The sequence below is a fragment of the Diabrotica virgifera genome, chromosome 3, assembly GCF_917563875.1.
Source record: "Diabrotica virgifera virgifera chromosome 3, PGI_DIABVI_V3a".
NCBI classification, from domain to species: Eukaryota; Metazoa; Arthropoda; class Insecta; order Coleoptera; family Chrysomelidae; genus Diabrotica; species Diabrotica virgifera.
The window spans coordinates 245,145,791-245,171,358 of NC_065445.1; the positions used below are offsets into that span (position 1 = coordinate 245,145,791).

A 25,568-nucleotide genomic window follows, 5' to 3' on the forward strand; every position below is an offset into this window, starting at 1 on the left:
GAAATTCACTCTTTAAATCGAAATCATACACTAAGCAGGAAAATTAACGTGTTTTTCCCTCAAAGTTCGGAATACCCTGTGGAATATCCTAGCATATAGAAATATTTAAATTGAAACTCAATAGGGAACTTGCACATTTGTTTTATTACATAATAATGTTCAGTTTGGTATAAAAATGATATTTCCAAAATTTCACGCTTCAAAAACTCATAATAACTTAGAAGTACAAATTTAAAGTCTTCTTTATTTTAAAATAGTTCAAACGACCCGTGAAGTCACAGAGTTTAACTATGTGGTTCCGTTTATGGTTATATTTACGTATATTCTTCTTCTTTAGTTTATTGGCCTCCACCTACTTGGGTATTTGCCCAGGTCGTGGTAATATGTCGTAATAATATATACCAGTTTGTTGAGATTGGAGTTTGATACAGTTTTTGAAGGAAAGGAAAGAAGGTTTACTATTGAAAATAAAACCATTGTGTAAAAGTACAAATTTTATATGAATAGTTCAAACGATCAAAAACACTTTTAACGTCACATAACTGTATTTTTTACGGACGTTTATAATGTCTAATTTAAAATTATATATACAATTGGTGTAGAATGTAAACAAACAACCCCGTGACGTCACGACGCGTTTTGGGGTGGCTGGTATAAGTTGAATTTTTAGTCGTCTTTAGGGGCCAAACGAAAGACAAACAAAACTTTTTTATCTTTGATACAGGTTCTAAATTATGTTCTGTTGTGATTTATATCATTTTTTTCGAATTTAAAATTTTATGCAAGTTCCCTATTGCAGCCTTGCGTTAGATGCGTTAACAACTAATCATATGTTTTATCAATAAATCCTCATTTTCTGCTTAGTTTAATACACAAGCCTAAAGTAGACTATGAGAAATTAACAATTGAATAGATGTCAAATTGTTAGTGTCTGGGACACCCTGTGGAATATTTCAGCATGTAGAGTATTGAAATTAAAACTCAATGGTTGCCTAATCTTTCTAATATTTTGTTTTTTGATTCATTCACTTATTCCGTGTTCACTTATGTGTTCGATATTAAGTCCGAAGATTTACCTGTTGAAATATTCGACTACACTTCGTACAATGTGAGGTTTTGCATTATCGTGCATTAGCAAAAAATGTTAACAATATAAGGTTATGTACCTTTCACTGTTTAGAGAAATTCCACGTAAAGGAACAAGACCTGTACGTGCTGTTAGTTCATGTGATGAAAATGATGAAAAACATGGCTAGTTGTTAACTAACTTTTTTATAATCCTACTTAAGCGAATGAATCAAAAAACAGAATGTTAAGAAAACCTGAGGCTATTGGGACCGTGCAAGTTCGGCAAAGCGACCTCTATTTCTACGCTCTGTACTTTTATTCGCACTTTTAATGATATTGGCCAATTATATTAGTCCTGGTTACTGGATAATTGTCAAGGCCATAGTCCAAAAAAATAATAAGAAAAAATAAGATGCAGGTTATGTTATGCAAACGTAAACAAAGTATGTAGTAAATAAAATTAGTTATTAAAATGCAGTACTGCAATCAAAATACAATTAATTAAATTTACCTTTATATAATAATTGCATATCATATCAATATTGTGGAGCAATATATAATTTTTCTGCTTCAATGACAGAAGGTATGAAATATACGTCAAGTTGACAATTTCAATTGACAATATGAATTATTTAAGATAGTTGAAATATTTCTCCGCGACTCGCGCACGGTCGTTTCTCGTTTCCCTTCCAAGTACTTGCACACCGCGAATAGGTGGGTTTAAATTTCAATATTTTATAAATTCTAGAATATTCCACAGGATGTGGTGAATTTTGAGAGAGAAAAAACAGTTTGATTGGTACACCCGGTATACAGCAACAATTTACCTGTCTAGCAACAATATTATTACAACTATATTGTTAAAGAATAAGGCTGTAACATATTAAAAAAAATCACTTAAATCGCACAAGAGGTTTAGGAAATTCGAAACATAAAAATGACTAATTTTTAAGGTGGTGTGTTAAATTCTTGGAGTAGTGTAGTTTTTGTATGGAGACCTAGATATTTTATAAACATCTTATTTGTTTTAGGTGATGGTGCGGGTGTTGGCAAAGGCCGTACCATAGCCGGAATCATCTTCGAAAATTACCTGAAAGGCCGCAAGAAAGCCATCTGGGTTTCGGTATCGAACGATCTCAAATACGATGCCGAACGTGATTTGCGAGACATCGGCGCCGGGAAAATAGACGTGCACCCTCTCAACAAACTCAAATACGCCAAAATCAATTCCAGTACCAATGGCAACGTGAAGAAAGGAGTCGTGTTTAGCACTTATTCTGCCTTGATTGGGGAAAGCAACTCGGCCGGGGGAAAATATAAGTCCAGACTGAAGCAGTTGTTGCAGTGGTGTGGATCTGATTTCGATGGGCTTATAGTTTTTGACGAGTGTCATAGAGCTAAGAATTTATGTCCCGTTGGTTCATCCAAACCCACAAAAACCGGTAAATATCCAACATGAATCAGTCTTACGATATAAGTACTAATAGATAATGAAACGTTAATATAATGCTTTATTTCTTCTTGATGTGCATATCCGTGACGTATATTGGCGATTGTCATGGTAATCTTTATCTTGTCTGCAGCAGCGCGGAAAAGCTGCACAGATGTTGTGAACCAGGTTCTGAGGTTCTGCAATCAGGATGTTCTTCTTCCTGAACCTCGCTTTCCAAATAATTTTCTTTGCAGGATGGCTTGTAGTAGGGCATATCTGGATTCATTTCGCATAATGTCCCCGAAGTATTATAACTTTCGGGATTTGATGCTGGTCAGTACCTCTCGGTTGTTCTTTATTCTTCTGAGGACCTCCTCATTTGTGACTCATGAGGCTTATCGTACGGTATTCTTCGCATTTTTTGCTCGTGTTTTTTTATTTTGAAGTGCAGAAAATTCAGGTTTCGGCCATTTACAGAAGACCGTGTCGAAAAATATGGGTCAGCAATAATTAATTTTTTTTGCAAAATTGTGTACAATTTTGTTATTTGAAACATCTTCATATGTTTCCTCGTCAGTCGATACTTCCTCAAATAATTTTAATAATATTTGCTTCTCCTTCTCGTAATCCATATCTAAATACAAATAAACAAATATATAAACATTAATAAATAAGAAAATAAGAAAACGGTCTTAAATTACCTTACTAATTAAAGCTCTCGATGTCTGATCCAAACCCAAAAATTTGTGCACAAATACTCGCACCCGGTGTACTGCACCGTGTTGCCTGATAGTAAAAGTACAATACTCTTTTTTACACTGCACGTGGACTTCACCCACAGTTGACTGAGGACTGAAGAGGTATATGTAGCAGCAATTCAGAATCCTCATTACAATCAGAGTTACAGGAACACGGTGAGCTTGAAACATGTTATTGAAGTGAAAACTTCTTTAGGGACGTTGTGCGATTTTTGGATAGGGAAAAAGCATTGAATTCGCGACCGTCATTGCGACCGTCATCGCGACCGTCATTGCGACCGTCATCGCTTATGCTATATATTATTTGTATGTATATATAAATTGTATAGAAGTATTTAAATTTAAAATAAATGTAAAACCTATTTTAGGATGGAGAAAAAATATTTATTTCGCGACCGTCATAGCGACCGTCATCTCTTCAACGAAATAAATTTTGTACGTATCTATATTATGTGTATCTATACATAAATTGTATAGAAGTATTTAAATTTAAAATAAATGTAAAACCTATTTTTCGATAGGGAAAAATAATTTATTTCACGACCGTCCTCTCTTCGGCGAAATAAATTTTGTACGTATATATATTGAAGTGAAAACTTCTTTAGGGACATTGTGCACTTTTTGGATGGGAAAAAGTATTAAATTGGCGACCGTCATTGCGACCGTTATCGCTTCGAAGAAATAAATTTTTGAAGTAAAAACTTCTTGAGGGTCGTTGTGCACTTTTTGAATGGGGAAAAAGTATTAAATTAGCGACCGTCATCGTTTCGACGAAATAAATTTTTGAAGTGAAAATTTCTTTAGGTCCGTAAAGTTGGCTTGTCCACTTTTATATAACAATAAAATTTTCATGCCATAATTTAGTGCTCATTTAGTGCTAATTTTGTACCGCAGTCCCGAATTTTGTGCTCTTTATTTATTTAAAAAAGCAGGTGGACAAGCCAGCTTAACGTTAAGCTGGCTTGTCCACTCTTAGTACACAATGAAAAAATAAAATTATTCAGATTCTAAATAGGCTATAATTTAGTGCTCATTTAGTGCTAATTTTGTACCATAAACATTATAATGAAATATTTGTTTAAACAATTTGTTATAAACAAAATTTTAAAAAATGAAAAAATAGAAAATTTTTTTATGCTAGAATTTAGTGCTCATTTAGTGCTAACAAAATATCCATATCCTGAATTTTGTGCTCTTTATTTATTTAAAAAAGCAGGTGGACAAGCCAGCTTAACGTTAAGCTGGCTTGTCCACTCTTAGTACACAATGAAAAAATAAAATTATTCAGATTCTAAATAGGCTATAATTTAGTGCTCATTTAGTGCTAATTTTGTACCATAAACATTATAATAAAATATTTGTTTAAACAATTTGTTATAAACAAAACTTTTAAAAATTAAAATATCGAAAAAAATTTTATGCAATAATTTAGTGCTCATTTGGTGCTAATTTTGTACCATAAAGATTATTATAAAACATTAAAATTTTAAACAGTAATACAAACGAAAATTTTTAGTGATCCAATTTAGCGCAAATTGTGTGCAAATAAATAAGACATCGTGAGATCAAATTTGGTGCTCTTTATTAATGTAGAAAAGAATTACAGTCTAAATATAAAGGCATGGTGATACAGTTTTAATTGATTTTATTTATACGTTTTTTCAACTTTAATGTATATTAGAAATTCTATGTTGACTTTTTTGTCCACATCTTTGGTTAGAGTTCTTTGTGTTCCTGCATTGAGATCATTAAACTCGGTCCACAGATTATTTCTGCGACAGATTGTTGTGTAGTGTCCCATGGACAGTTTTCCTAATCCATTAGTCGACGTAAGGTCATTGTTAATGTAACGGATTACTCCTACCAGTAAATAATAATCAGAGGTCCCAAGTACATCGGGAAATTTTATCGGGATGTTATCCAGATGAGTTAATGTCCTGATGTCCGTTAATTGAATTAAGATAATTGGACCTGTAAAGAAATTATTTTAAGTATATGGATTTTCTTTAATTTATGTGTACACGTGAAAAATAAAATACTTTTGTTGATTTTAATCATTTAAAACGTACCACTTGAATCATATTGCACTTCTGATTGTCCTAAGCATCCTCTTCTGCTACAATCTCTGTCAGCTGTTAATGCTTCTTGCATTTCCACTTCGCTTAAAGCTTCCTTAAAGAGTAAGTTATCCAAAAAATAATAATTCGTTTCTCGGGTTCTTTGAGGGCAACCATTATTACAGTTTATGACTATTCTGTTAATTGGTAATTTTTCAATTAATTTTAACATCATGTCAAAAGCATTTGTGTTGCAGTCTACGTGTATTACTTTTTGAAGTTCATTATTTGTTTTGTTTAGTGTCTTCTGTATAGCACTTTCATGAAACTCCAGTAAAATTCTGCCTCGTTTTACATAAGATTGTGCAACTCCCATCTTTTTTATATATAGTGCAAGTGCAATAAATATGGACAATCCTTTTGTAATGTTTTTAATGCATTTTCGACTTCAGAATGGTCTATTGCTCCAACAATAAACGATTGTACAATTGAATCTATTGCACACGTGTTATAAAATGAATACAATTGTTTTTTAATTTTCACACCCTAGAATAAAAGAAACCGGTATAAAATTTTAAATATTTTAATTATTTTGTTTATCGTAATAAATTCATAATTTGATTGAACTGAGTTCATTTAAATTAAGTAATTATTCACTATTAACTATTTTGCAACACAAAGTAATATTTAATATAAACTGATTAATTTTACCTTTAAATTAAAGCATTTCCATTCTTCAGAATAGGCACTTTCTGCAAATTATCTTGAAACAGTGAATCAAAAGTAGTTTGGTTTTGATCCAAGTATTTTGATAACTTTGCAGATTTTGTTCTCGATTTTTTAGTTGTATTTTTTGATGCCTTAGTGACTTGACCACGCCAATTTTCTTCTTTTCCCAAGTCGATTATTTGTTGTACGTTGTTTACAGCACTGCAGTTGTTACACAACATTTCACTACTCCCTTTTTTTTTGTTGTGCACAACTGGATGAACAAAATTGGCATATTATTTCTTTGGTATTAATTATTCTTACGTTCTCTTCTTGAATTGTATCTGTAAACATGAGAGAAAATAAAAATAGTTGTAAAATATATAACAAGGTGTAATGAATAAGAAATACCTACTTCAGTTAGAAGCTTTTACATACCTTTTACGAATTCTTTATCTTCCTTAATTGAGATTGACTTTGGTTCAGTAGCAATTATTAAATTTCTTTCTGCATCAAGATCTTTCTCCGATTCATTTCCAGATCCTTTAGTAATTTCAACGTTATCTTCTTTGTTTTCCATTGCATCAGTTTTCGCTTGAATTATATTAGAGCGACCAACCAGGTACTCTAAAATCGCATTAACTGCTGCATCGGCTCTCAATTTTTTTTCAATTAAATCTTTTTTTATATTTTTTATTTCGCTTTCTACTGCAGAACTGGAAGCCGGAATTTTACCAAATCCAAATTTTTGTACCCAAATACAAGACCATAACGGGAAGCTTTTAATGTCTTTCTTTAAACGTGCGCAAAATTCGGGCAAAATAAATGGATTGTCATGTATTCCTATTTCTTTTGTTTTCACCATTTCGACTTCTTTTTCAACATTTTCAAACCAATCTGACCAACAATTTATTGGTTTATCTGTTAAGTTTTCACTTTCTTCGTTTGTGTCGTCAAAAATAGATTCATTAGTTGGCCTCATTGATTCCCATTTTTCTGTTACTTCTTCGTCGAAAAGAGCCTCTTCTAAACCATGTGGCTGAACTATATTTTTAAAAATTGTTTTTGCGTTTCACAACTACTGTCTTCATTTGTATTAATGAGTAATCCATCTGTTTCGCAAGAAGCCACTATTAAAATTGCTTTTAGAATAGTGGTTGCTCTTTCTATAGTTTGACATAATATTAATTGTCCTATAGCAGCTTTATAAAATACTTTAACTTTCTTAGATTTTGTCAAGTCACTCAAAAAATTAACGTACAATTTAATGAAATGAGCAACATCCATTCTAATAAAACATTGAGGGAGGTCAGAAGCATTAACATATTCTTCGATGGTGCGGTACTGAGTGAATGCTTTAATCCTGGCGATTATGAGCGCTTTTCCTCCATCACACGTGAATTCTTTAGGTTGAGGGGCACCTAAACGAGTCCACTCGTTAAGGAAGTACATAACTGCATTAGTATTATGTACTGAGCTCAGCATTTGTGCTACACTAAATTGTCCTGCATCGTTGTTAACAACAATCGAATATAAATAAACAGGGCCTGCTTTTGTTCCTCCAATCGTTTCAATGCTATTTGCAATATTTCCTGTCGCATCTAGACAAACGCTTGTAATTTCATTTTTTGCATAATAAAAGTATAATCTTGTTTGATGTGCGGTCCAAAAGTGCACGAAAAAGGGATCATAACCAATGCCATGAATTGCGTTATTCCAGGTAGAAGTTTTCATAATACGTATTGCTTCAAAAAAGTCTGAATGAATGTATTGTGAACGGACATGTCCAGCTTTAGCAACTCTTAAAACAGGTGCACTAGGCATAAAAGGTGGTTCTTGATCGCCTGGTTCCATATTTCCTCTAGCTTGTTCAGTTCGATACATTTCTGCTCCTTTATTAGTCAATTCAATTGCAACTTCCGTCCGAAATGGTTCCCTCAAATAGCGTTTTTTGCATTTGCCAAAGTTTTTTCCTTTCTTGACAACACATTCCATTTGCACATCTTCAAAATAAGTTTCATTATCAAGTGTACAAAGAAGTTTGCTACCACAGCTACAATATCCTAAAAAAATTACATTTTTCTAAATAAAATTTTTATATGATTTAAAGTTTAAAAAATAAGATTATAATGTAATAATAATAACGTAAAATAAGTCTACAAATATAAGTCTATAAAAAATAAGTACACAAATTTTATAATTAAAAGATTGAAAACATAAACATATTTAGGTATCAATATAATTTTGAAATGTCACTTTTCATACTTAATGAAATACAAATGTGGACAAATTCGATTTGATAAATTTTTATTCGTATTAAAAATTAGAAGCGTATCATTGAACATTTTGTGGGTTGATAGATAGATTTTTGTGGTCTATTTATTTATTTATTATTTAATCTATTTATCCATAATCTATTAAGTCTATTTATTATGTAATAGGAACTCAAAAATACTTAAATACCTAGGGTAGACCGGGGCAAAGGTAATAATCTAATCCAAACTTCTTCACACTTATTTCGAAGATATTTCGATTATTATTTTTATCGATACAGTCGCTATTCTGGGCAAATGGAATAGCCAGGGCAAAAATAATAATCGAAATATCTTCATAATTTATTACCCCCCTAATACTTATATGTGTACGTCCGCATGAAAAGGCCCCATTTTGTCGATTTCATTTTAGGAGATAATCGTAATTTTCTAAGAGTTTAACTGTTAAACTGTTTTGGTCAGTCAGAGTCAGAGATATAAAATCTCATAGTCCTAATATTACGATTATAACAAATTTGCTATAGATAATTATGTAGGTATTTCGGAACTTTATTTAAAATAAAAACTTATTTGAAGTGTATTTATAGTCTCTAAATCTCATTTGGCATCAATTTCATTTGACTGAAATTTCTTTTGGCTTTTATTTCATTTGGCCGAAATCTCATTTTCCATCAAACTTATTTACCATAAATGACATTTATCATAAATTTAACATGTATAAATTGATGCCAAATAAGATTTAGGGAATATTCATGCTCAAAGAGTTAATGAAAGAAATAAACTATTGCATAATTTTAAATTATACTACTAAATTTTTTTGTTGTGTCACTAATTCTAATTTTGATTTTAAGTTATAAAGAATGAAGAAAATGTTAAAAAACTTACCTTGAAGAGTACCATAATTACCATTATCAGTAATTGAATGATTCAGAATATTGAATCCACAGGGTATTTTTGTTCCAGCCCAAATTGCAAACGTAATCCATCGCGAATAATTACGCGATGAATCTAAACGCAATGACTGCCTTGTATAAACTTTGTTTTTTCTTGTTTCGCGTCTTTTATATGTCTTTTGTACTAATAAGGCTTCATATTCTGATTTTTTACCATAAATTATAAAGCTAATTTCGTCACTGTTCGAAAAAAAAACTGTCTTGATCTTTATTAATTACACATTTGCTAATATTTTCATCAATTGTGGGTTCGGTGAATTTCGTTTTCCTTAAATTACATACTCTAGTATATAACGTAGTATGCTTTAATTTGCCACCCAGCTCTTCACAGAAGACAAGCCATACTTCTTTACTTTTTAATTTTTTAAAATCGTCATCATAATAAAGCGGATGCTTCCACTTTTCATAAGCAGTTTCCACTCTAGACGGTGAAATGTTCCTTTTCCTACCAACGTGAGGGATACCCATTTTCACAATTATTTCACTATTAAGGGGGATATTCGATATTTCACTATTAAGGGGGGATATTCGATATCTCTTCTAGTTTTGTCAGGAGGCCTTTACAAAAATCGCTAAAATTGCATATACTTTTACATATGTAAGAACCCCCTTAACAAATATCACTCACGTAAATACATAAATCACATTCAATAACAACGCAATTATTAAGTGCCTGTTTAATAAACAAAATATTACAGAAGTGGTCAAGTCAACGTCAAGACGAATACTGACTTCAGGGTGCGGAAATTATTTCGACTTTACAGATTTAAAAAAAAAGTATTTCTTATTATTTAGCAACCCAATCATAAAAGGATTTAAAACATATGTTCCTGTTTGAGCCTTAGTTAAAGTCTCCAATTTTTTCTACTGTAGTTAAAAACCATGAGAAAACACTATTGGAGGTATATTTCACGCATAAAAGTCCCTTTCAATACAAAAGGGTTTATGACGTGCCATCTTTAAAGATGTGATATCCTGGCTCCTAAGGTCAAATTATCTTAAACGGAATAAACTATTTATAATACATTACAGTATATAAATTATTAAAATATTTTTTTATATCACATAATATGATTTAGGCTCGATTAAAATAAACAAAGGACACAACATTCAAGGAATACATATTTTGTTAGCAAAAAGTAAGTTATTAGTTATTATTACAGTAAAGGACCGAAAATAATATATATCTGGGTTTTACTGTAGTTGCAGAATAAAAATATTTACATTTTTATACCTTTTTAAAGTTTTGTTTATAACAAATTATTAAAAAAGAATGTGTGTGTACTTTGTACGCACGTAAGAAGTTATACTTCTACTACATATTATGTGATTTTTAAGACAATACCAAAAATTTAAGAAAATAAAAGAATAAAACGCACACAAACACATTGAAAAATGCCACAAAGAAAAAATGATTTCTGAACGATAATAATTGTTGGCAAAAATTTTAAATACGCATTTTCTGAAAAAAAAAATTATATAACAAATATACTTACAATCATAACATGCATAAAAAAATAAAAAAATAAAACTTGCATCGGGAATTGAACCCGTGAATTTCGTGGCACTTTGATTCATAATCGAAGCGTAGACTCGCTCGTCCATTCCCACATTATTTATCATGTGGAAAAATACGGTAACTGAACGTTTTACTGTTTGACAGTTGTTTTGAAAATTAAATTATGTAGTTTAAATTTTGTGGAATATAAAAATATAACAAAACAGTAAGAAAACAATATATTAGATGAAGATTGGTAGAACTTTTGTTGGTAATCAAATTAAGTATGTAAATCAAAGCATTACATACCTACTAGATAAATAAATCTACGCCAAAAAATCATAATTTAAAAATAAAAATCGAACCTAATTTGGGATTTCTCTCTAAAATCCGCATTCTTGAGAACATAAATGTATGTATTTCAACCTAATCCAAATGTATAATTACAATATGGTTATAATAAAAACTACTTACCAAATTAGAATGAGTTTTCCTTGTCCAAAAGTCCAAAAATATAGGTATATGAAAACTATTTAAAGAGGCAGTATAACTATTAACTAACTTTTGTTTGTTGTTTCTTTTCACACAAATTTTAAAACGCAATAACCATAAATAATCTAACTACAGCTGTGCCACAGCCGCCATATTGAATAATTTTTGACATGTCATTTGAACATCCAATCAGAACAAAGTTATAATGCGCATGCGCCCGGTCGCTAGGTTTTACCATATAAAAATTCAGCCTCTATCGCCGGTAAAGAAGTATAACTTCAAAAAGAATTTATTTTACTATTTTCAAATTTTTAAAAATTTTATTTATAACAAATTGTTTAAACAAATATGTTATTATAATGTTTATAACTATCTGAGCACTAAATTATAGCCTACTTAGAATCTGAATAATTTTATGTTTTCATTGTTTATACTAAGAGTAGACAAGCCAGATTAACGTTAAGCTAGTTTGTCCACCTGATTTTTTAAATAAATAAAGAGCACAAAATTCAGGATATGGATATTCTGTTAGCACTAAACGAGCACTAAATTATGGACAAAAATTTTCGATTTTTTAATTCTTAAAAGTTTTGTTTATAACAAATTGTTTAAACAAATATTTTATTATAATGTTTATGGTACAAAATTAGCACTAAATGAGCACTAAATTATAGCCTATTTAGAATCTGAATAATTTTATTTTTTCATTATGTACTAAGAGTGGACAAGCCAGCTGAACGTAAAGCCTAGCTTGCCCACCTGATTTTTTAAATAAATAAAGAGCACAGAATTCAGGATATGGATATTTTGTTAGCACTAAATGAGCACTAAATTCTAGCATAAAATTTTTTTCGATTTTTTAATTTTTTAAAATTTTGTTTATAACAAATTGTTTAAACAAATATTTCATTATAATGTTTATGGTACAAAATTAGCACTAAATGAGCACTAAATTATAGCCTATTTAGAATCTGAATAATTTTATTTTTTCATTGTGTACTAAGAGTGGACAAGCCAGCTTAACGTTAAGCTGGCTTGTCCACCTGCTTTTTTAAATAAATAAAGAGCACAAAATTCGGGACTGCGGTACAAAATTAGCACTAAATGAGCACTAAATTATGGCATGAAAATTTTATTGTTATATAAAAGTGGACAAGCCAACTTTACGGACCTAATTTCTTTGGGGACGTTGTGCACTTTTTAGATAGGGAAAAGTATTGAATTAGCGAACGTCATCGCTTCGGCAAAATAAATTTTTAAAGTGAAAACTTCTTTTGGGGACGTTGCGCACTTTTTAGATGGGGAAGAAGTATTGAATTAGCGACCGTCATCGCTTCGGCCGAAATAAATTTTTGAAGTGAAAACTTCTTTAGAGACGTTGTGCACGTTTTGGATGGGGGAAAATTATTAAATTTGAATGGGGAGAAAGTAATAAATAAGCGACCGTCATCGATTCGACGAAATAAACATTTGAAGTAAAAACTTCTTTAGGGACGTTGTGCTCTTTTTGGATGGAAAAAAGTATTAAATTATCGACCCTCATCGCGATCGTCATCGCTTCGATGAAATAAATTCGTGACGTGAAAACTTCTTGAGGGACGTTGTGCACTTTTTGGATGGGGGAAAAGTATTGAATTATGGACCGTCATCGCTTCGACGAAATAAATATTTGAAGTGAAACTTATTTATGGACGTTGTGCACTTTTTCGATGTAAAAAAGTATTAAATTAGCAACCGTCATCGCTTCGATGAACTCAATTTTTGAAGTGGAAACTTCTTGAGGGACGTTGTGCACTTTTTGGATGGGGAAAATATTATATTAGCGAACCTTCATCGCTTCGACGAAATAAATGTTTGAAGTAAAAACTTCTTGAGGGACGTTGTACACTTTTTGGATAAGGAAAAATTATTAAATTAGCGACCGTCATCGCTTCGACGAAATAAATTTTTTAAGTGAAAACTTTTATAGGGACTTTGTGCACTTTTTGTATGGAGGAAAAGTATTGAATTAGGGCCGTAATCGTTTCGACGAAATAAATATTTGAAGTGAAACTTATTTAGGGACTTGTGCACTTTTTCGATGTAAAAAAGTATTAAATTAGCGACCATCATCGCTTCGACGAAATAAATATTAGAAGTGAAAACTTCTTGAAGGACGATGTGCACTTTTTGGATGGGGAAATAGTAGTAAATTAGCGACCGTTATCGCTTCGACGAAATAACTTTTTGAATTGAAAATTTCTTTAGGGATGTTGTGCACTTCTTGGATGGAGAAAAAGTATTGAATTTGCGACCGTCATCACTTCGCTGAAATAAATTTTGTACATATTATATAAATTATGTGTATGTATACATAAATAGCATAGGGCATACGCATCGCGTATATCGTATATGATATAGGTATAGCACTTCTTTTAGGATGGGGTAAAAGTATTGAGCTCGTAATTTATATACTATAAGAAGTTTTCACTTCTGTCGGCACTCCCACGAGTGCCTTAATTTTTTTTATTTAATTTACGATATCTTCAACTTTTTTTGTTGGAATATCTTCTACAACTCAAAAGTAAACAATACAAGACAAAATTTAAATCCGCTAAGCGTCCATTTTTGAAAAAAACGATTTTTTCTAAAAAAAAATATAAATCTCAGAAATTTCTGAAGGATTTCTTGAACCCTCCCTCATATCCTCCACCCGCTGCATTTTTTTGCATACTAGTGGATAAAAGAAAAAAAATTAGATATGTATTTATTTATACAGGGTGGGCCAAAGAAAAGAGTTCACCTCGATATTTGGCAATAGTTATTAGATTTTAAGGAAATGCCGAAACAGGCCGTTTTTCATTTTTAAATTACAATTTTTTGATATATATTTCATACTAGTGACGTCATCCATCTGAGCGTGATGACGTAATCGATGATTTTTTAAATGAGAATAGGGGTCGTGTGGTAGCTCATTTGAAAGGGTGTTAAATTCTCTATTCAGTAGTATAAACAATAATATCATTATTTATACAGGGTGGCCAAAAAAATATTTTTGAATTAAATTAATTGACACAAAAAGAAGAATGTATGTAATTTATTTAACTCAAAATACATTTTATTGCTATCGGAAAATAGAAAAAAATAATTATTGGGCAAATAAACATTGCTTTTCGCTTAAATTAAATGTTAAAACTGTCACAAGAGGTAGGTGGGAGGCTGTTTGTGATTTAATTTAAGCGGAAAAAAATGTTTATTTGTGAAATAAACATTTTTTTCTATTTTCTGACAGCATCGACCTAAATGCATATATATATATGTATTTTGAGTTAAATAAATTAAAAGTACATTCTCCTTTTTGAGTCAATTAATTAATTCAAAAAATATTTTTTTGGTCGCCCTGTATAAATATTGATACTAATGTTTATATTACTGAATAGAAAATTGAACACCCTTTCAAATGAGCTACCATGCGACCCCTATTCCCATTTAAAAAATCATCGATTACATTATCACGCTCTGATGGCTGACGTCACTAGTATGAAATATATGCGAAAAATTGCAATATAAAAATAAAAATCGACCTGTTTTCTTAAAAGCGAATAACTATTGCCAAATATCGAGGTGGACTCTTTTCTTTGGCCCACCCTGTATTTATTATTGCTGTGTTCATGTACTATTAATATAGAAGTTTGAATAAACGTTTCTTTCATTTTGAAAACGATTACAACGATAGTTATTGCAAAATATTTATGTAAAATGTTACTTTTCAGAAATTTATATTTTTTAGAAAAAATCGTTTTTTTTTTAAAGGGACGCTTAGCAGATTTAAATTTTGTCTTGTATTGTCTACTTTTGAGTTATAGAAGATATTCCAACAAAAAAGTTGAAGATATAGTAAATTAGATAATAACGTGTTCCTTACTTCCTCACGCTCACCGTGAGGAAGTTATTCACAGGGCCAGTCCCACACACCGTGTGCGTGTAACGGAGGGTTAAATGTTTTTCCGTTACATTTTGATTACTTTTTTATTTATCTCTAAGCGCAGTCACTTCCTCGTTTAAGGAGGGGGTATGGTTTGAAATCAACATATCAAGCACATTTTTGTGAATTTTTTTCGAAGCTTTGGTACAAATATTTTATTTTTAAATTAAATAAGCATATTAGTAAATTCAAAGAATGCTTAGAAAAAAATTCAATCCAAAATATTGGAAAATAAGCCATTGGTGACAAATTTTGACAGGCAGCTCACCAAAGAATGGATTTTGCGGTGGACATCAGAAATCGTCACTCGATCATACGAAACAAAAAATTCAAAAAGATTTAATCAGCTTATGAGTTTCACGAGGTCACAACGTCGAGTTTTTTATTTTTAATGATTTTTGAATTTTTGGTATCACTCAGAAATCAAAAAAATGAAATTTTTGGTAAAAATTTTGTGAAAATCAACAGACTTATTATTGTTGAACAAAAAATAAGCAAAAAAAGAAAAATATGTCGACGTTGTTACCTCATGAAATGTCTAAAGAAAATATGTGCAAAATATCAGGTAGATCGGCCCAGTAGTTTTTTAGTTACAATGTCCACCGCATTTGAAAAAGCAGTTTTGAGAAAAATGCGTTTAAAGTTTTGACAACTGCATCTTCATCTTCTTATTTGTCTGCCAAATCGTAAAGTGATGCACATTGGAATATGTTTTTTAAATCGAGGAGTAATCTACAAAAGAGAAGGCAAACGGTTGTTTAACGTTTCTCACTACGCTCAAGCGTGTTGGCGCGAAGCCGCGGCAACGCGAGTCGAAGGTAGGCATATTCAACACCCTGTATCTCTGGTAATTTTACTCCGATTATTTTGAAATTTTCAGAGAGTATTCTTGGAAGTATGCACTTTTATTTGAAATAATATAAAAAATTTAATATTTCAAACCATACCCCCCCCCCCTTAACGTGGCTTGGACCCCCAATTTTCTTAGTAAGCTTCGAAATATTTAAAAAATACCAATTTGTTTATTTAGTTTTTGTTCAACTGCCATACTAGTTTTTATTATGCACCCATTGTGCACCTTTATGGACGACGAATAATATTTTATGTTCTCCCATTCAGAATTGAAAGGAAATTATGGTTTCTATATAGAATGTAGAAAACTGTTCCGACTAAAGGCCGGCGCCCACTTTTACGGAACAGCTCGCTACGGAACGGACCGCGACGAGCGGCATTTTAATATTTGCGTGTATTCAAATGACTCAGCGCTATGTGCTACGATTCCGTAAAGGAGGCGCTGAGCCATTTGAATACGCGAAAATATTAAAATACCGATTGTCGCGGTCCGTTCCATAGCGGACTGTTCCGTATAAGTGGGCGCCGGCCTTAGTCTGGGCTGATTATCGGAGAATAGGCCATTTTTGGGAAAAGTTATTTACCAGCAATTTTATTGCTGGAATCGAATCTTATGATTGTATATATTAATAATATAGATATGCAAAGTCCGCAGATAGTGTGCTACTTTTTTTATAAACAAAATGGCGCCCGAAAATCGTGTTTTTTTCAATTTTTGCTCTATAACTCCAAAGATTTTAACTTTAGACCAAAAACACCCAAATAAAAATTCACCGCAATTAAATTCTGCATAGAGACGTGTTTTCCCCGATTTACTTCGACGAAAACTTTCCCCGGAAAAAGCGGGTTTTTCCAACAAAACCTTTAATTTTCAACTAAACTTTTAGATAAGTAGTTGTTAATCATTAATTAAATAACTTAGTAACGTAAAAGCCCTTTCCGTATATATTATAATTCCAGAAGCCGATGGAAATTGAATGAACAGTTTAGCAACAATTAAAATGTTAATTAAAAATTTACGGTCGCTATAATCACGACAATAATTATGATGCATAAGAATAACTATGATTTTTTCATAAAAAGACACTATACCTATCTACAGAATCTACTTTACAGAATTGAAATTGGATATTTAAGCGGCCTCAGGAATATTTTAAAATTATAAACAATTTTTTGGCTTATAAACAAATGGAATATCTCGGGAAATATTAAACTAAATTAAATTGTGAAAACGGTATTCGAAAGACAACGGCAGGACGCTTCTTTTAAAAGAAAAAAACGTTTAATTATGACGAGTGGTTCCTGAGATACAACCGGTCAAAGTTTTTATTATAATAATATATGTTATGAGGATTTTAAAGATATGAAAATTGGTGTGGAGAAAGAGGACAAAAATAAAAAGGTGATGGTTTGAAAATTATGATCCTATTGTTTATATCTTTGCCGTAAATTCCGGTCAACTTTGACCGATTGTATCTCAGGAACCACTCATCATAATTAAACGTTTTTTCTTTTAAAACAAGCGTCCTGCCCCTGTCTTTTGAATACCGTTTTCACGATTTAATTAAGTTTAATATTTCCCGAGATATTCTATTTGTTTATAAACCAAAAAATTGTTTATAATTTTAAAATATTCCTGAGGCCGCTTAAATAGTCCAATTTCAATTCTGTAAAGTACATTAGATAGGTATAGTGTCTTTTTATGAAAAAATCATAGTTATTTTTATGTATCATAATTATTGTCGTTATTATAGCGACCGTAAATTTTTAATTAACATTTTAATTGTTGCTAAACTGTTTATTCAATTTCCATAGACTTCTGGAATTATAATATATACGGAAAGGGCTTTTACGTTACCAAGTTATTTAATTATTGATAACAACTACTTATCTAAAAGTTTAGTTGAAAATTAAAGATTTTGTTGGAAAAACCCACTTTTTCCGGGGAAAGTTTTTGTTGAAGTAAATCGGAAAAAACACGTCTCTATGCAGAATTTAATTGCGGTGAATTTTTATTTGGGTGTTTTTGGTCTAAAGTTAAAATCTTTGGAGTTATAGAGCAAAAATTTAAACGAAATTTAAATTAAAAAAACACGATTTTCGGGCGCCATTTTGTTTATAAAAAAAGTAGCACACTATCTGCGGACTTTGCATATCTATATTATTAATACATACAATAATAAGATTCGATTCCAGCAATAAAATTGCTGGTAAATAACTTTTCCTTGTATTTTGCTAATTAGCCCAGAGTATTAAAACTCTTTATGTCTGGAACTTTTTAGAATTCATGTTACATTTACTTTTTCGCTTTTAAGGTTTAACTGTCCTCGAATTACAAAATAAGCTTCCCCAGGCGAGGGTTATTTATGCGTCAGCTACAGGAGCCTCAGAACCAAGAAACATGGCCTACATGGTGAGATTAGGATTGTGGGGTGAAGGTACACCTTTCAAAGAATTTGCAGATTTTATATCGGCAGTTGAAAAGAGAGGTGTAGGAGCTATGGAAATTGTAGCCATGGATATGAAGTTAAGAGGAATGTATATAGGTAATTATTATACTATAGATACAATTTTACGTCAGTTCCTGACGCCCGGCATTGATTTCACGAAAAATGTAAATTAGTACAGGTCGACAGGAATATCTGAAACCACCAAAGTCAGACTGATCAAAAACTTCGGTTACGCGACGTTGTCAGATCAATTGGGTTTCAAAGGTTTTTCGGTTTTTTATTTGTCACCTGTTTCAAAGTAAAATTGATACCAATGTTGTCACTTATTTCAGTTAAATACAAATAAGGAATACTAATTCTTTATTAATGACTTCAACCAACAAACGTCTATTACGCCTGGTTGCACCGACAAATCTTAAGCTCCAGCTTATAGATAGGGAAGCTTTAGGTGTAACATACGTTGCACCATAATTTTTGATTCTTATCTATGCAGTCCACGTGGCAAGCTGAAAATTGATTTAAGACTCAATGGTGCAACGCGTATGTTTCATAGGCTGAGCTTAAGGCACGTCTTAAGCTTAAGATCTGTGGGGGCAACCAGGCATCAATGTAGAAAGCTAAATTTCTTGAATCTGGTTTTCTTATGCCTGGTTGCACCAACAGATTTTAAGCTTAACGTATGAAACAACATACGCGTTGCACCATTGAGTTTTAGATCAATTTTCAGCTTGTTACAATGGATTACCACGTGGATTGCATCGATAAAAATCGAAAATTATGATGCAACGTAAGTGGGACTTAAAGCTGCCCTATCTATGAGCTGAGCTGGGCTAAGCTGGAGCTTAAGATTTGTCGGTGCAACCAGGCATTAATTCATTATTACTATTGTGCATTCCGCAGTCACTTTGCAGTGTGAGCAGCATATCCCCATATAAATCTTATGAAACCTTGCAGCTCAGTGTTGCCGGTTTTAAGTAGACGAACTTAAAGTCCGTCTAAATAGAATATTCCAGAAGTCCGAAACATCTTGATTTGAAAATCTGTGGGTTTTATTATTTATATCTAATTCATAGATAAGAACTATGAAACATATTTATACGATATTAACGGCAACGAACGATGATGTTTACTTCTTAAAACAGAAAAATATTAATTGCTTAAAATATATCTCTTGGCAACACTGTTCTTCATAAGAGTCTGTACTGAAAGGTGACCGTGAAACGAAGAATAGGATCACTCGCAAGTTTTGTTTGAAGTATGACTGGTTAACAAGTCTCAGCAGTGAAAACAATTCACTTATTTTCTTCCTAGCTTTTTTAATGTTCTTGATGCCTGGTTGTCTAATGTCTAATGCCTGGTTGCACCAACAGATCTTAAGCTTAAGACGTGTATTAAGCTCAGCATACGAGAAATACACGTTGCACCATTGAGTCTTAGTTCAATTTTCAGTTTGCCACAATGGATTACCACGTGGATTGCATCTTCGTCTCATTCTCAGTTAAGACGTTCTTTGATACGAATCGAAAATTATGGTGCAACGTATATGATGAAATGTCACAAAACCACTGTTTTCGTGGACAATGCATTTTAAATAGATGTTGACTCTTTGCGCCAACCCGTTTAACTGAAGTTCCCTCTCCTTGATTTGCTACCTGAGTGACCTTCGCAGTTTCAGATATATCTGTACACTTGTAACAATTCCAAAAGTTAACTGACCAACCATATCTATTATTTCTAGCGAGACAACTTAGTTTCCATGGTGTAGCTTTTAAGATAGAAGAAGTTCCCCTTTCCAAAGATTTCGAAAAAGTATATGATGCCAGCGTGAAGTTGTGGGTGGAAGCGATGCAGAAGTTTCACGAAGCTGCAGAGCTAGTCGACGCCGAAAATCGAATGCGCAAGACTATGTGGGGACAGTTCTGGTCGTCGCATCAACGGTTTTTCAAATATCTTTGTATAGCAGCTAAGGTAAGCATATACAGTGGTGAGCGCGCTAATAACCGGCAGAATAACACAAAAGATGGAAAACATATTAAGTTATGAGATAAAATGAAATGAAACTAGTGGAGGTGGGAGATTTAGCGATAAAAACTTATAAATTTACATTCTACTTATTGTTTCCCACCTTTAGACCCATCGGACGAGTTTGACAACTGCCACTGCCACGGTGACAGTTTTAGTTGTCATACTCCTCTGATACGTCTAAAGGTGGAAAATTATAAATAGAATGTAATGTTTATAGGTTTTTATCGCTAAATCTCCCACCTCCTGTAGTTTCATTTCCTTTTATCTCACAGCTTAATTATGTTTTCTGTCTTTTACGTTATTTTGCCGGTTATTAGCGCCCTCATCACTGTATTATATATTTTTTGGTATAAAGAGTTGAAAGGTCAAGCAATGAACATAAATCTTGTACCGCAGATTTTTTCATTTCGAAAAAATACAGTGCGTCCATAAAGTAACGCATAAATTCAATATTTCGTAAACCGGAGACTTTAAGGAAAAATCCCGAAACAGGTCGATTTTTATTTTTAAATTACGATTTTTTTGGCATACATATCATACTAGTGACGTCATCCATCTGGGCGTGATGACGTAATTGGTGATTTTTTTAAATGAGAATAGGGGTCATGTAATAGCTCATTTCAAAGGGTATGTAATTGTGTATGCAATAATATAAACATTAATATAATTATTTATACACGGTGTCCAAAAAATGTTTTTTTTAATTAAATTAAATGGTACAAAAAGATGAATGTAAGTAATTTGTTTAATTCTAAATATATTTTATTGGTGCTAGAAAACATAAAAAAGTTTTATTTAAAAAATAAACATTGATTTTCGCTTAAGCGTAATGTTAAACTTCCAAGGGGCAGGTGGGTGGCAGCTCTAACATTGAATTTGAGCGAAAAGCGATACTTATTATTAGTCAAATAAACATTTATTCCTGTTTTCTGACACAAGTAAAACGAATTTTGAATTAAATAAATAAGTTACATACATTCTTCTTTTTGTCTCAATTATTTTAATTAAAAAATTCTTTTTGGAAACCCTGTATAAATAATTATGTTATTAAGAAGAAGACAAGTTTTCACTCTAATGGCATATAAAACAACATAATGCTATTCTACATCCCACCAGAATGAAAACAATGGGAACCTTCTCTGGTTACACCTCCGAGGCTTCTACAATTTGCAAGCCATGCGGATACTGAGACTAAGGAAGATGAGGGAATTCTACAATTTACAATTCATGTCCCATCTGCTCAGCGCGGTAAAGTTCCAACGAGAATGGTTCCCTTCATACTCCACAAGGAGTAAATGTAAATCAAAAATGAATCATGTGAATGAATCAAATAAAAAAATCATTTTTGATTTTTTCATTTTTAATTATGTTATTGTTTGTATTAGTAAATAGAGAATTAAATACCCTTTCAAATGACCCCTATTCTCATTAAAAAAAACCATCGATTACGTTATCAAGCTCAGATGGATGACGTCACTAGTATGATATATATGCCAAAAAAATTGTAATTTGAAAATAAGAATCGACCCGTTTCGGAATTTTTCCTTAAAGTCGCCGGTTTACGAAATAATGAATTTATGCGTTACTTTATGGACGCACTGTATAATTGCTTTGAGATTTGAAGGATAATATTTATAATAAAAAAAAATGGGATTTAGGAATGGTAAAGGGTTGAAGAGTAAGTGAAAACAAATATTTAAAGTCAACCCCCTTTTCAACTCATTTATTTTAAAGATAAAACAAAATTGCTCGGACACGTCGATTTTTTAATTTTTTCCAATATCTGTCGGTATCAAAATGTCGGTATTTCGATGAGACACCTTCAGGTGACAGCCTCACCCTCAATTTTTTAAATATCAAAGAGGATCATGTAATACTTCCTTCGAAAGGTTGTTAAAATCTGATTTCAAAAATATGCTCCGATTTTAGCGCCCAACGTCTCATTTTTCTTATTTAAATATTAACTTTTTGATGAAATAATTTACAAAACGTGATCGCTAGTACTGCTGACAATATAAACGAAAAACATGCGTTACTACATAAGGTCACGTCCAGAGGAACAAATAACGAATGCGCGTATTTGACACGTCAGATTAAAGTTAAAATTAAAACTGCCATACCGTTGGTTCTGGACCACTTGAAGGTTTACTAAAGCTCTTAAAATTTAGGATTTTTGTCTATTTTAATAATTTGTTAACACCGATTTACGAAATTAAAATATCACATTTTTGTTAATTTTAGGTACCGCACGCTGTAGCAGTTGCACACGAAGCTATAAAAATGGGAAAATGTGTAGTAATAGGTTTACAAAGTACAGGAGAAGCCAGAACTCTGGAACAGTTAGAAAGAGATGACGGAGAATTATCCGATTTTGTTTCTACTGCCAAAGGTTTGTAAGATTTAACCAAACAAAAATTTGTACCATTTATGTACTAATATTGTAGACTATGTACATTATTAATCTATTTTATAGGTGTATTTCAAACGTTGGTCGAGAAACACTTTCCTGCGCCTGATCGGAATCGTATCCATAAGCTTTTAGGTTTGGAACCTGCTCCTGCTAAAAAAGCTCCTGCTACAAACGGAAACGATGAAGCGAACAGTTCTTCAAGCAAACGTAAACCAGGTGAATATTTTTAATTAGTATGTATGTAATAATGTTTTTAACCATCAAATTTTTGGTGAATAAAAAACTCAATTGTGTTTCTCTCTGTAAGAAAAAGGAACTTTATTTTATGTACAATATTAACGATTTACAAAAACGTTACCTGTAAGAAAAAGAAACAACATTTAAAGCTTATATTCTAGATTTTAGTTTATAATGCTCAGCAGGTAACAAATATTTCAATCATCGAAATTAATTAATTGTCACTGTCAAAACACCTCACAAGTCATAAGTCAACATAAAAATAAAAAGAAGAACTTAATGTTTTGACAGTGGCGTAACAAAATGAGAATATAAATAAATATTAAAAGAAAAGCTATTAAAGAAAAATAAACAATAGTTTTTCTTTACATCTCCCCCCCTTGGAGAAGTTTCATGAAGATGAGCTTCATACTCTCTTATAGTACCTACATCATATTTGTCTTTAGCAAATGCTGATTTATATTTATTAATCAATTGTTCAATTTCTGATTGCTGATTTAAATCTAAATGATTAATTGCTATTTCAAAATTGTCAGTATTTATACTCTCATTAAAATTTATTTCATATTTGAATATATCATTAATCTTTTCTTTAGATGCATTTAAATATATGTTACCTGGAAACTCAGGAATGCTTACTTTATCAATAGTTGACACATTTTCAATTTCTTTAGAGCTGTTGCATTGTGTGATCCTTAGATCCTCATTTTGAATTAATCTAAAACTTTTAATACAATCTAACCCAATTAAAAAATCATAATTGAAATTTTCATCATCTACAATAAATACATCCATTTTTTTTTCATTGTCATAGATTTTTATCTTAAGTGTTACTATACCATTTGTTTTTTTCACACCATTAATTGTCCTCAAGTTTACTATTTGAAGGTCACCTCTATTATGTGCCTTTATCTGTAATAAGTTTGCATTAATCAATGATATATTGGTCCTGAGTCATATACTCCATAGATCTCTAAAGTGTCATTTAATAGTAACTTGATTCTAATTAGTGGTGGAATTAACAGTTTTTTGGATTTGTTTCGTTTAATTCTAATTCTAGTTTATGGTTGTTGACAGTTCTTACCTCTTGATTTTTCGGGACTTCACTTTTGCTTCTGTACCAGCAACTTGATTCCAGATGATAACGTAAACCTTTTCCTTCTTTTTCACAAATTTTGCAGGCTTGTTTTTTCTTAAAGTATGGTATTTCTTTTTTTTTTCTGAAGTCTTCATTTTTATTAAGTGTTCTAGACCTCTAATTTCATTGAAGAGATCTTCCGTTTCTTTCAAAGTGTCTCTATCAATTCTATCAGCAATATAATTTGGGAGTCCAATAGCTATCAAATCAATCATAATTTTTTTATTCAATGACTTGTTTATTTGTAGTAAGAGTCTTTCCTTTTTAAGAGCATATTCTAATAAAGAACCATTCATGTATTTGAACTCAAACGCATACCTCACTGGAGTCCACCCTTTGTCTGCATAGGTATCACAAAATTTGTCTTTCCATTCATCCCAATCAGAATTTATTAAATATTTTATAAGCATTGACCTATACCAATCCACACATGATTCTTCTAAAAATAGTCTTAGAATTTCAATTTTTTCAGTATTTTGATCTATTTGCAATCTTGTGCACTCATTTTCAAATGTTTCCATCCATTGTAAAACATTCACATTTTTTCCTGTAAATTTTTCTATCACAAATTGTTCTGATTTTTTTTTTATTAAAGGATTCAATACATTGTGTTTCATTTGACTTTGATACTCTCTCTAAGATCTGTTCTAACGTATCTAGTGAGATACCAGGTGTGGATGTTAAAGATTCTCTCCCTTGAATGCTTTGTTGTTCTAAGAGAAAATCATTGAATTGTATATTCCCATATTCGTCCATATAAACTTTCAAAATATCTTCATCTGCGATCCAAACTTTTCTTGTAGTGCCCCGTTTTGTTAGAACCCGTTTTACTTTCTGAAAAGCTGCTGTCGTCTGGATTTTTTTATGATAGGAAATATTTTGCATATCATTAGGTATTGAAAAAATTTCATTTTCCTCAGTCTCAATTGAGGTGATCGTGATGATATTTGTTTTTGTATCAGTCTGCAATGATTTAACGGTAAATTCAAATCTCAGTTTTGGCATTTTATAATGGAAAATTATTATATTTCTATCAGCAAAAATGTTGTTTTGTAATAATGTTTTTAACCATCAAATTTTTGGTGAATAAAAAACTCAATTGTGTTTCTCTCTGTAAGAAAAAGGAACTTTATTATTTTATGTACAATATTAACGATTTACAAAAACGTTACCTGTAAGAAAAAGAAACAACATTTAAAGCTTATATTCTAGATTTTAGTTTATAATGCTCAGCAGGTAACAAATATTTCAAT

General features: G+C 31.6%; 2 protein-coding genes across 8 annotated transcripts in view; one reads left to right on the forward strand and one right to left on the reverse strand.

Annotated features, from left to right (window-relative positions):
* LOC114328685 (protein strawberry notch) overlaps nucleotides 1-25,568 on the forward strand; it is a 140,708-nt gene that overhangs the window by 72,132 nt on the left and 43,008 nt on the right. For all 7 annotated transcript variants that reach the window (XR_007697319.1, XM_028277608.2, XM_028277609.2 and 4 more), the window contains 5 exons: nucleotides 2,100-2,510; nucleotides 18,371-18,601; nucleotides 20,244-20,473; nucleotides 22,772-22,919; nucleotides 23,004-23,156. Coding sequence is in view for 6 of the 7 variants with exons in the window: in XM_028277608.2 (XP_028133409.2) it covers nucleotides 2,100-2,510; nucleotides 18,371-18,601; nucleotides 20,244-20,473; nucleotides 22,772-22,919; nucleotides 23,004-23,156 (1,173 nt within the window). In the remaining variant the exon portion in view is untranslated. The remainder of the gene's footprint in view (nucleotides 1-2,099; nucleotides 2,511-18,370; nucleotides 18,602-20,243; nucleotides 20,474-22,771; nucleotides 22,920-23,003; nucleotides 23,157-25,568) is intronic.
* LOC126882390 (uncharacterized) lies at nucleotides 4,824-5,715 on the reverse strand. The gene is made up of 2 exons (XM_050647301.1): nucleotides 5,328-5,715; nucleotides 4,824-5,229 (listed from the first exon to the last, which is right to left on the reverse strand). Exons 1-2 carry the CDS (start codon nucleotides 5,689-5,691, stop codon nucleotides 4,904-4,906), a joined length of 690 nt encoding a protein of 229 aa, XP_050503258.1. The 5' UTR covers nucleotides 5,692-5,715; the 3' UTR covers nucleotides 4,824-4,903.